General features: G+C 42.8%; 1 protein-coding gene across 1 annotated transcript in view; it reads left to right on the top strand.

Annotated features, from left to right (window-relative positions):
* Positions 1–12,435, top strand: part of LOC119952935 (mucin-16-like) — a 43,240-nt gene extending 30,805 nt beyond the window's left edge. Inside the window, exons 25-30 of the mRNA XM_038776570.1 lie at positions 1,182–1,345; positions 4,332–4,522; positions 4,780–4,847; positions 8,194–8,354; positions 8,513–8,625; positions 11,261–12,435. Of these exons, the coding sequence (XP_038632498.1) occupies positions 1,182–1,345; positions 4,332–4,522; positions 4,780–4,847; positions 8,194–8,354; positions 8,513–8,625; positions 11,261–11,353 (790 nt within the window). The 3' untranslated portion in view covers positions 11,354–12,435. The remainder of the gene's footprint in view (positions 1–1,181; positions 1,346–4,331; positions 4,523–4,779; positions 4,848–8,193; positions 8,355–8,512; positions 8,626–11,260) is intronic.
* The last annotated feature ends 236 nt before the right edge of the window (positions 12,436–12,671 follow it).

The following is a 12,671-nucleotide window of genomic DNA, read 5'->3' as shown; positions in this document are numbered from 1 at the left end:
AATTGCCCAGGATGTTTTAACTCCTGATGGACAATTCCCCTGTTTCCCAGGACACCCAAAAGTGTCAGAAACTTGGCACAGATCCCTAATACTTACCAAAATAGTTTCCCAGGAAAGCTTGGAGAGAATAAACCTAATCGAACACCCAGGCAACTACAATTGGCACTCCAATCGGCCCACCGACACCCTAACCAACCCCAACTGACATCCTGGCTATGCCCTGACTTGACCCGACTATCGCTGACCTAACTACCCCTCCAAACCCAACTACCCCCAGTAACCCAACTAACACTCCGATCCGACCCAACTATCCTTCCATAACCCAATACCCATTTATCCCTCCCGACTACCTCTCTGCCCATCCCAACTACACCCCCATCCTGACCCGACTTCCCCTGACTACTCCTAATAACTTGACCACCCAATTATGTCCCAACCCATCTAACCCACTCACCCACCTACCATCTCATCCACTTACCAACTCACCCACCTCACTCAGCTATTCACCAACCCACGCTATCCATTTAACCATCCTACCCAGTTATTAGGTGCCACGGCCACACAGTGGTTAACACAGTTGCTTCACAGCACCAGGGTCCCAAGTTCGATTCTTGGTTTGGGTCACTGTCTGTGCAGAGTCTGCATGTTTTCCCTATGTCTGCGTGGGTTTCCTCCGGGTGCTCCGGTTTCCTCCCACAAGTCCCGAAAGACATTTTAGTTAGGTAATTTGGACATTCTGAATTCTCCCTCCGTGTACCTGAACAGGAGCTGGAATGTGGCCATTTTGTAACTTGACATTTTAATTTGTTGCACTGCAGTCTGTTAATGATAGTTGGCAGTGGCCAATTAGAGTGCTCATCACTGGATTCTCTGGACCAACCATGACAGCTGTTACCACTGGGTTGACCTCTGGGCATCCATTCTTTAAACAATCCAAAGTAAAATACTCTACGTGCGCATCTTCATGTACAATTCATACAATATATTTTTATAATGCAACTATTAATCAACAGGATCAAAATATATTAACACTCTAATACTGAAAAACAATAATACTTCAAATCCTCTGAAGTGAAATACATGTTTAAGGTTAAAGATATCAATTTTAAAAAAATTGCTAATGGAAGTTGGTCTAGAGGTCAATGTTATTACTTATGGATAATTAATGCTTTATTTGGCAGTTCTCCAAATGGGGTAAATGTGAAAGTGCAAGCTGCTTGTTTTTTCAAAACTGGTCCTCAGAAAGTGGATAATGTTATTCTGAAGCAGGAGTTCCGAGACAGAACTAACAACACCTCTACTTTAGCAACTTACAAACTTGACAGCAACAGTCTCCTCATAACTGGTAATGAACTATTGACCATTTTATTTCATTGCTGTCTAATGTTCTTTATGTATTTCCATATCTCAATTGGATTATCCGTACCAACGTGCAATTTCAGCTGAGACAATTTGTGCTAATTATATTAAATTACTTTTCAAAGTTATCCATTAAATTAACTAGTGAATAAATCCTTTTTTGGTGTTCCACATTCATTTGAGTAATTAACTAAATACACATACACATTTAATTACAGTTCCACTGCAATAGTGGATCAACTAGTTAAACATGAATGATTGTTAACCATTGGCTTGTTGATCACTTAGATAATTATAACTTTTTGTTTAAAATTATATTCATTTTACTGTTATGTTGCTCATTTTTTAAAAATAGTTTTTTTCTTTCCAATGCAAGAGGTGGGGACAGAAGGCCCGATTTATCGGAAATGAAACAGAGTCTGTGTCTAGTACGTTTAGCCGGGTGTTTCCCACCGCCCGCAGTGCCAAGAAAGGCCACGCTATCAAACGGGACTCTGGCTTATTTTGGGGCATCAGTGGGGAATGCCCCATTGAGGCCGCACATCATCCCACTTCCTGCACTGAGGAACCCCACTCGTCAGTACAGGAAGGGAGCGGGGCACAATTTAAAAATGATGCCCCAATCTTTGGACCCCCTCATCACGGCCTCCCAACCCCTCAACTGACCTATAAGGGAGTCATTGAGTCTCCCACACCTCACCTAATAAGGTGAATTCCACCCCTGGTGTCCTCCCTAGTCTGTGTGATGTGGCTAATTACTGGATAAATTCAATGTGCCATCAGATAACTCCAGTAAGAGAAATGTCAATTAATCAATGCTATGGAGAAGAGGTACAGCTATTTGGCTTTAGTGTACTTCACTCTCCCTCTCACAAGAAATCAAACAAAGCCTCTTGGAGTAACAAAAAAGGGGCTGGACTTCCATGGGTGAGACGCGGAGAATGGAAATGTCCATTGACCTCCGGGGGGATTCTTCGGTCACCGGACGGGCGTGGCCAGAGAATCCCGTCCAAGGTCTTTATTACAATGCTATAGCACGGACTAATAGAATTTCAAGTTGGCATGCCAAAGAGCACTGATTCAAGAATTGTACTGACAGATATACTTCAGATTCAGTTACAAGAAATTAACATATACTATTCATTTGTTACTTGTTATCTATGTCCAATCATGACCATCAATTAGGTTTACAACATGAATAGTATATGAGAACAATTAACCAATTACAACAAGTGCATGCTTACTCATATTATAATATCCACTTAGTGCAAAAACATGTACATACTGTCTCCGAATATTTATCACGGGACACCCATTGTCAAGAATGTGGTTATCAATCACCCCCCCTTTCTATGTATAATCACCTTCCCAAGGTAAAAATACCCACTGCAGGTACAATTCTGTATGATTATGGGTGCAATTCTCCCAAAAGGGAACAAAGCCCCGAGTGAGCGGGTTTAGCCGCGTGTTTCCTGGAACTTAGCATTGAATAAGGGACCCGAATGGGGAATGCATGGACTGAGGCTGCACACAGCCCCGCTTTGTACAGTGGGGAGTTCCGCTCGCTGGAATTCCCCATTGTGGCGAGAGATCGTGGCATCCCAATCTCCGAGATCCGCAAAACAAGGCCCGACCACCCCCCCCCCCCACCCCCAGCCGAATGCAACATGGGAGGGGCCCGAGACCCTACATGCCGGGCATTGCCAGCATACCTATGTGGCAGCAGCAGTGCCAGGGCACACGGCATATGCAGTTGGGCTTCCAAACCCCTGGGCGATTGCCATGAGTGCCATTCTATCTGGTCCCCATTTGTGGAGACCAGTGCTGAACAGCGTTCGCCCAAGGTCTCTGAGGCAAAGGGGATGAATCCCATAGCCTCAAGAACCTCGGGAATCTGCACATTAGAGTGAGGCAGTTAGCAGATTTGTTACAATGTGAATCTCGCGAGGCCATTTGAGCCAGGAGCCGGGTCCCTCGACTTTCAAAGGCTACGCTGCGCCACGGCGAGCTGCTTTTCTGGCCCATCCTGGCCAGCGATCGCACCCTGTGTGTCTCCTCCAGACAACCTGGCACCAATACAAAATGGTGAAAAAATCCCACATTGTTCATTGCCATCTTTAATATCGACCATCTGTTATTTGTCTCTTTCCTGGGAGACCCCATTGCCAGCAGATATGGTCCTTAGGCCGATTTCTTACAGCTAACAATTTTAGCTAAACAGATTGTACGTGTAATACAGATCGATGCAGAAGAATTTTAACTCCTTTGAGTCATTAGTTGGTAACTAGAGTTTTAAAGCCACTAGTCCGGAATTATCGGCTGTTGGGATTCTCTTTTCCCGTTGGCACACACCCCTTTTCCGTGTGTTTCCTGGCAGCATGGGATGGTTTCAAAGGGAAATCCCATTGACAAGCAGCGGGAAGATAGAATCCCGCGGCAAAGAACAGCGCTCCACTGAGAAACATGCGGCTGGGGGACTGGAAAATCCAGCCTATAATGTCTAAAACTACAACCTTTCAGTCAACATTAATAGAATTGTGCTTGTAAAATGCTAAACTGACAGGTACTAGAATAGAATTTCATCTTGTTTGCTTGCTTCAAAATTATGACCTAACTCAGAATTCACAATCAATTTACATTGCAGGTTCAATTCTCGAGTCTTTCATGTGGGCCCAGGGTACAAATGTCAGCCTTCAGGCTATTTTCACTTTGATGTATTTAACTCGATAAGTACGATTCACATGTAAACTTAAGTGAAATTATGAATATACTACAATTATGAATACACTAACTAGCACAGAACAACATTTTAAAAATCTTTCAAACTTTTAGATCCAAGTTATTCCATTGATTCTGCGATTGCTTTGCTTTCCAATCTGCTAAATGTACATTTTAGGTGCAACTATTACAGTTAACCACAGTTATTTCTGCAAGAACTGATGGTTAATATTAAAAATGTGCTTTCATTTTAGGATGTGAGGAACTTAAATCCACTGTGGAACCTGCTACACCAGCAGAACGAGATCATCTAATAATTTCAGAACAACAAGGAGATCTCACTTTTCAAGTTAACTTCACAATAATCAACTATAACTTCACAGATGAACTCCAAATTCCAAGCTCCCCCGAGTATGAACACATGACGACCAATATCATGAGACAGGTATGGACATGTTTTCATGAATTGCTTAAACATTAAAATAGTTATTAAAAATACCTGTACGTTCAATGACAACATTTCCCAGGAAATGTGTTAAGTGCTTTAGTGAGTTATTTGTTTCATTTTGAAATGTTTCCAGTGTAACAAATAAACAAAAGTGGAAATGATCCTTGGAACATGTTCTAATTTAGTAATTTTTATTTCAATATTATATATCTTTTAAAAAGATGAAACTTGCATTTACTATATATCTTTTGCAGCTTTCACGTTTATTTGAAAACAGCACTTTAAAGGACAGCTATAGAGTTTGCCATATTACTAGTTTGAGGTAAGACAAAGATTTATTGTCAGTATTGCATTGTTGAGTGAAATCACTGAGAAGTCAAATTGATGTAACCTACTGCACAAAAATGCACTGCGATCAGTTCAAAAATATCATCGTCCTGGGCCTGGGAATGGGAGACATAAAGAAATATAAATAAAAAGTAGATAAAGGAAGGTCACGTACAGGAAATAGCTCAGATTTTAAAATTAGAATCCTTTAATCAGTCAAGTGTGAAACAATATTGATGGGCTGTGGGAAGATTTGCTGGCACTTCCCACCAACAAAGAATATGGGCATACTTCTACATGGCCGCTTTGTGCCCAGCGTCAACCCTGATAGATGGATAGCAGGAGAGCCCCTACACGGGGTTCAAACTGATCGTGATGCTCCTGACCCACGGCGCCCACATTGGCACTGCCCAGGTGCCAAGGACAGCGCCAGGGTGCCAAAGGGCACTGCCAAGGGGCGTGATCTGAGGGGCATTACCTAAGGGGGGGGGGCATGGTGAAGTGGGGCAAGAAAAGGGAGCATAAATGAGGGGCCTAATGTGGGGCGACCTGAAGTAGTGTCTGAAGGGTGAGGGTTCTAAGGGGGGTTTATGAAGGGGGTAAGAAGAATGGGGCCTGAACTGGCCATATGGGGATTTGGCAGCGGGGACTCAACGGCATTTTTTGGTAGAATTTCACCCTATGTCGAGGGGAGTTCCCAGACTCCTCCAAGAAATTATTTCTATTCCATCTTGATAAGAAGATTTACAGGAGCTGAAAACCTTTGGCTTAAGTTTCCCTTTTGGCTTTAATAATGCTCCAAACATTTACTCAGGAAAGGTAGCCATCGCAGTAGGAAATCAGTTACATTCAACAAGGTGTCTTCTTGTTCCAATAAGAGGAGAATATTTTTTTAAAAATTAAGTTAAAATGAGATTAGTTGGAGATCAGTCCAAATGCATTGTTTTTACACGGCATTGAGTTCCATCTCTCAGCTGTCAGATGATTACTTGATTAGAAACAATGTGCGGGGTACGGGGAAAAGGCAGAGGAACGGCACTCAGTCATGATGCTCATTTGGAGAGCCAGAAAGACGTTGGGTGGTGATGGAACCATCAATTCACCAGACACGTGTTTCCGATATGAATCTAGGCTTTAATCGGCTTACTACAGAGCCAGCCTGTTACCCGTTGATGAACTCTCAGTGAACTGCAGGCTGACTCTGGGACAAGGGTATTTATACAGCAGCACTAGGGGGAGGAGTCATGGGCGGAGCCAAGGATGGAGCCCTGTACAAGCTCCTGAGCATTCCCAGAGCTACTCCCCCTAGTGGTCGGATAACGCAACTGCCCTAACGAAGACATAGTGTGAATTATCATGTTACATTCACCAGAGGTGGGTTCTCCGATTGCCGACACCGAAATCACGTTCGGCAATCGGCCGGAGAATCGATTTTTACGCAGGGATCAAAAACAGCGTACTTGAGAAGTACATCGCACGCCGTTGGGACGGTCTCAGGAAGTCACCTGAGGCCCTCCCCCGATGCTCCGCCCCGATGAGCTGAGTTCCCAACAGTGTGGGGTGTGTGTCCTCACAACTTTCAGGGACCTCATGCGGTGGCTGCGGATTGTGTCCAGCGCCGCCACAGTCAGCATGGGGGAGCCGATTCGCTGGCAGGAGAGGCTTCGGCAGGGGTTGGGGGAACTGGTAGGGAATGGCCCGGAGGTGGCGAGGGGGGGGTTACAGGGATGCAGTTTTTGGCAGGTCGGGTCCGCGAGCAACCGGCGCTATGCTTCACGCTGGCGGCCGCGGAGGATCTGTGCGGGGGTGGCGCCAACTTTCTGGTCGTAAGACTAGACGGATCCTGTGGCTATGATCCTGCCCATGATGGGCCAAGTGGCCTCCTTCTCTCCTGTAACAATTCTATGATAATTCTGAGTTAAGGGCATTGTTTAGAAACATGAAAAGCTATAACTGCATCTCTCATATCACACTGTACTGAATAATGCATGATCAATACTGTTAACAGTTGGTTTTGCTGATGGGGTGTGACTGCTTTAAAGAAGTGATAGCTTATTGCAATACCACGGGCGGGATTCTCCGGTTTCCGACGCCGAAATCACGTTCGGCGATGGGCCAGAAAGTCCACATTGGCGGCGCCACTTCTGTTATGCTCCGCTCCCTCCAAAAAGACGTACTTTAGATGTACACCGCACACCATTGGGACTGCTTCAGGACGTAACCGGAGTCCTCCCCCCCCCCCCCCCCCCCCCCCCAGAGATTTGGTAGATTAAGTAGGTCAATGCCTCCACACATACATCCTTTAGCCAAGTGGCCTGAGGCACTACTGGGATCAACCTCCACCACCGTACCCAGTCCTGCCCCCCCTCCCTCCCCCCAGCCTCTAAGGACATAAAGTCTTTAATGATACCCACTCTGGGCTACAAACCCTCCCCTCCAACCTTCCTGCATCTCAGCCCATCTCTAAAGGCTTCATAAAGTTCCAGCCAAAGAAAGGGAATGGAAGATTGGATGAAGAGAGGGAAAAAAGAAAGAAAAATTTTTTAAAAAGTTACTTTAATAGTTTGGATATCTAACAATAATAAACATATGAAACAATGCAATTGCATACATGTTAAAGTTAATTTTCAGTGCCTGAGAGGTTGTTTGGCAGTGATTAAGATTTTTCATGCCATTAAAAAAATTACTTAACCTGAAATAGAGAATACCTAACTTCTTCTGCCATGTTTGGCGTGTAGCTCTCAGGTAAGTAGAGGAGCTAGAGATTATTTTGTATATTTTCTAACTGCACCTATGCATCCACTGGAAGTTACTTTCCAATAGAACATAGAACAGTACAGCACAGAACAGGCCCTTCGGCCCTCAATGTTGTGCCGAGCAATGATCACCTTACTCAAACCCACAAATCCACCCTATACCCGTAACCCAACAACCCCCCCCCCCCAACCTTACTTTTTAGGACACTACGGGCAATTTAGCATGGCCAATCCACCTAACCCGCACATCTTTGGACTGTGGGAGGAAACCGGAGCACCCGGAGGAAACCCACGCACACACGGGGAGGACGTGCAGACTCCGCACAGACAGTGACCCAGCCGGGAATCGAACCTGGGACCCTGGAGCTGTGAAGCATTTATGCTAACCACCATGCTACCGTGCTGCTGGTGCTACCGTAATGTGGACATTAATTACGGTGACCACTGTTAGCAATCGGCATTAGTTTTACCACAGACCCCGGCCAATTGTCTATGTTCAACGTAAACATGTGTGTTTTTTCAGAAGACTTCATCAGAAATAATCTTATTTACATGGTAATCTTAATTTTTGATCTGCCCCAACAGCCCAGGATCAATCAAAGTTTCCACTTTTTGCTACTTTGATCCGTCAAAATCAACGAGACCAGTCCTTTCAAAAGAAGTCAGATCTGAATTTGATGTTGGGACAAATGGGTCAAGGTGGCTTGGGAGAACATTTCAACTGAAAAGTGACAGTGTGACTGCAGGTATGTACCAGTGCTGTATTGTTATACCTCATGGAAGCACTTAATCATATTTTCTAGATTAATGTGCATAATAAGCTATAATTGAAATCTATTTATTTATGTTATTTTCATTATTGGATGTGCAATGATGGTGTTATATTGTCTTTGCCTCCATGCAGAATCTATGGCACCTGTCCTTTCTGACAGAACTGAATTACCGTATTGGGCCATCATAGCTATAGTATTTGCCATTCTGCTCGCTCTGTTTCTCATTACAGTTTTAGGCTTGCTGGTAAGTACATTCAGTTCTTCAAATGATATATTACAAAATGTGCAGAACTGCTCGTAAGCACATTCAACACAGATGCCAGGTTTGCTAGTCTGTTTTTTTTTTAAAAACAAAGTTGAATAGTTGAGGAAGCAATTTCACACTTCTTTCCAATAGTTGTAGAAAAGATATTCTAAAATAGTCACAGATCTGAACTAAATAAAAGCAAATTGCTGTGGATGCTGGAATCTGAAACGAAAGAGAAAATGCTGGAAAATCTCAACAAGTCTAGCAGCATCTGTAGGGAGAGAAAAGAGCTAACGTTTCGAGTCCGATGACTCTTTGTCAAAGCTAACAGACAGAGAAAGTGAGAAATATATATGCTGTGGAGTGAGAATGAAAGATGAGTTGTAGCCACAGAAACCCAGGGAAACCGGGTGCTAATGGCCACAGAAACTAAGGGGAAAGACAGTTAATGTCAGTCCCCTTGAGCAGTGCTTCTCAAAGTGTGGTATGAGTACCGGTGCCGGTACTCGAGCCATCGTCTGCCGGTACTTGGAGTGTTTCCAGAAAAGAAAGAGACAGTAATCCTGGATTGGCTTGTTTCGCATTGGCACATTGAAAAAAAAAACTGCCGGTACATCACATCAGATAGTTTGAAATGCACTGCCCTAGAGGACAAAAGGTCAAACAGCAAGGAAACTACTTGATGATAGCAAGCATTTTGTTGTCAAATGTTCCAGTGGATAGCATTAATACTCTATAGCTGGAGAAACGCCAATATTCACCAAAGAGACAAACAAATCCACAGATCTATTTAAATGTTCAAACACATTTCCGTGTGATTAACTTTTGCCATGTTTTTCGGTCAACATTTCCCCGTTATAATGTCCCATATCCACATTTAAAAACAAGTAAAGCCTATTTATGTTTGCCCAACTATTATTGCACAATCTGGCCACAAAATAACCATGGGTCCAACTTGAAGGAAACTTTCTGAAAAATGACGTGAGATGCCGGCGTTGGACTGAAGTGAGCACAGTAAGACGTCTTACAACATCAGGTTAAAGTCCAACAGGTTTGTTTTGAGGCTCCGAAAGCTAGTGATTCAAAACAAACATGTTGGACTTTAACCTGGTGTTGTAAGACTTTTTTTTGAAAAATGTCAGCATTTGCCGTTGCCATCTTGTGTTCTGCCTTAGTTAATGTTTTCCATTCCCCTTTCAGAAAAAGAACTTAAGCGTAGCAGTAAAAATAATATACTGCACAAAGAAACAGGCCCTCCTTTTTGTGGTTTGATGTTGGCATGAATTAGCCCTTCAATTTTTTTTTAATTCGTTCATGGGATGTGGGTGTTGCTGGGTCAGTATTTATTGCCCAACCTTGAGGGATTTAAGAGTCAACAGTCTGGAGTCACATATAGGCCAGACCCAGGTAAGGATGGCAGATTTCCTTCCTTAAAAGACATTAGTGAACCAGATGGTTTTTTTTGACAATGGTTCCATGGTCATCATTACACTTTTAATTCCAAATTTTTTTTATTGAAATCAGATTTTATCAACTACAGGGGTGGGATTCAAACACGGGACCCCAAGGCATTACCCTGGGTCTCTGGATTATTAATTCAGTGACAATACCACTACACCACTGCCTCCCACATACCACTAAACTACTGCAGTAGGTTTCCTCTTTTCTGCAATCAATTTACTCCTCCTCGAGTGGCCAACATGTTCAGCACCCCAACTCCCCCTTTATCAGAATTTACAATGCAGAAGGAGGCCATTCAGCCCTTCGAGTCTGCACCAGCCCTTGGAAAGAGCACCCCACCTAAGGCCACAACTCCATCTTATCACTGCAACCCAGTAATCCCACCCAACATTCTTTGGACACTAAGGGCAATTTAGCATGGTCACACCACCTAACCTGCACATCTTTGGACTGTGGGAGGAAACCAGTGCACCTGGAGGAAACCCACGCAGACACGGAGAGAGCTTGCAGACTCTGCACAGGCATTGACCCAAGCGGGAATCGACCCTGGGACCCTGGTGCTGTGAAGCAACAGTGCTAACCACTGTGATACCGTGCCGCCCCAATAACGCAATGGCCTATAACACAAGATCAGATACACTCTAGTAATTCTGAAGAGCTCCAGTTGGATGCAAAGTGTTTCTCCATATTTTCTCCCCTTGTTCCACTATTAGTATTTAATTCCTAATAAAGCTGACCACTCCGCATCTACCTACTGCATATTTTCTGAATAATGTCCTCAAAACTCAGGATGGGATTTTTTGGCTCCATGCCACGATCATCCTGTCCCGCCGATAGGGCCACCAAATCTCCTGCGGCAGGTCCCACTACGCCAGGAATGGAAAATCACAACCTCAGAATGAGATTGTAAAGTTACTTCAGAATTCCTGACATTTGTTTCCTTTACTTCGGCGATGCATGGATTCATTTTGTTGAACCTTTCCGAAGGGAAATATCATAGGTTGAACAGGATCTATTTAAATCTTTTGCTTAAATTGACACCTTCTTACACTCTATTCCTTCATTCATTCACTGTGAATTTTTGGCCCATACCATGCATATTCGTAATGCTGACAAATTATAATACCCCCTGCCTAACAGTTTACAAATACATTTTATTTATTTCCTCTAGATTGCGTTATGTGTAAGGAACAAGTTTCGGGGTTTCTACAATATGCTGCAAGATCCCTTGGGAATCTACTATACACACCTGGGTGAAAAGTAGCAGTTCCATAGCCGTTGAATATTACAACAAGGGTTCACAACAATCAAATGGATTAAGCTTCAAGACAAGAGATTTTTAAAAATTAAATATGTGGGAATGTTTTTATGACATATTTCTGACTGTATCGTCTGGCGCTCTGAGCACTGTTCTCAATTTCTGCCTCATTTCCCCAAAGTTTTCATTCTTCCTTGATTTTATTCTTAGTGATCTGTCGTCTTGGTTTACTTTGATCTGCGTGTTATTTTTCAATGAATCGAATTTTAGAAACTAATTTTCAAAACTGGACATTGCTCAGAAAGTAAAAATGCCTTTCAACCAGTCTTCAAAGTTTCAAACATAATTGAGGTACACCGAGGAGAACAGCTGAGGGATTCGAGTATCTGCATGCGCTGAATGTAACTGAGGTGAGATAATGCATGAATAGAGTTAAAAAGAATTAAGATGTATACATTGAACAAATACTGTTTGCACAAGCAACATTTTTACTTGGAAAACTATTTAAAATCAGCTTTAAATTTCCACTGCAGTGATGAATCAGTGGAGAAGTATACAGAGCCACTGACATTCCAAACCCAGTTGCTGCCACTTCTCCTTCTACCCACCGTACACTCTACACTAGCTGATCAGAAACTAGAACCAAAAGAATTCATCAAGCCCCACCCAGATACATGCCTGTTGGTGCTTGCAGTTCATCAGTTTTATATAAATGAGATTCAATGCTGAATTTGGCTTGGGGCCCCATGCCAGTGCAAAGCAATCACCTCATTGACTTAGCGCCCATTTTCTCAGAGAAGGAGAGAAGTAGCATTCACATGTTAATGTCCAAAGAAAATCTCAAAGCATGCGCTTGTTAAAATCTTCACATACACTTTCTTCATACAAACTGCAAATCTGTATTTTAATGTTAAAATTGTATGTCTGACTCTGCTGTGAGAAATTGCAGGGTCGATTCTGCATTCTCAAAATGGCACTCAAAAGAAATGCACTGTGAGCACACAGCCCCTACTGACGGTGCCATATTACGGAATCAACTTTTCAAGATATAAATTAAGCATGCATAAGTTTTGGAAGAATAAAAACAAAAGGGAATTTTACAAAATTCCAAATATTTTAATATATCTTATTTTTGTAACTGTTAACTTAAAATAACGCCATTAAACATGAACTGTGTGACTGTGCTGAGACAATATAAGGATATTCAATAAAAGTCATGTTGAAATACTTTTGTAAGTCTCAATACTTTATAGATTTACACACAAGAAATACTTTACAATTTTATTCAGGAACATCTTTGTAGATAGTAAAAGTTGGAATAAAA

This window comes from Scyliorhinus canicula, chromosome 18 (genome assembly GCF_902713615.1).
Source record: "Scyliorhinus canicula chromosome 18, sScyCan1.1, whole genome shotgun sequence".
NCBI lineage: Eukaryota > Metazoa > Chordata > Chondrichthyes > Carcharhiniformes > Scyliorhinidae > Scyliorhinus > Scyliorhinus canicula.
Note: the sequence above shows the minus strand (reverse complement) of the source record. Positions and strands in the feature narration are given on the sequence as shown.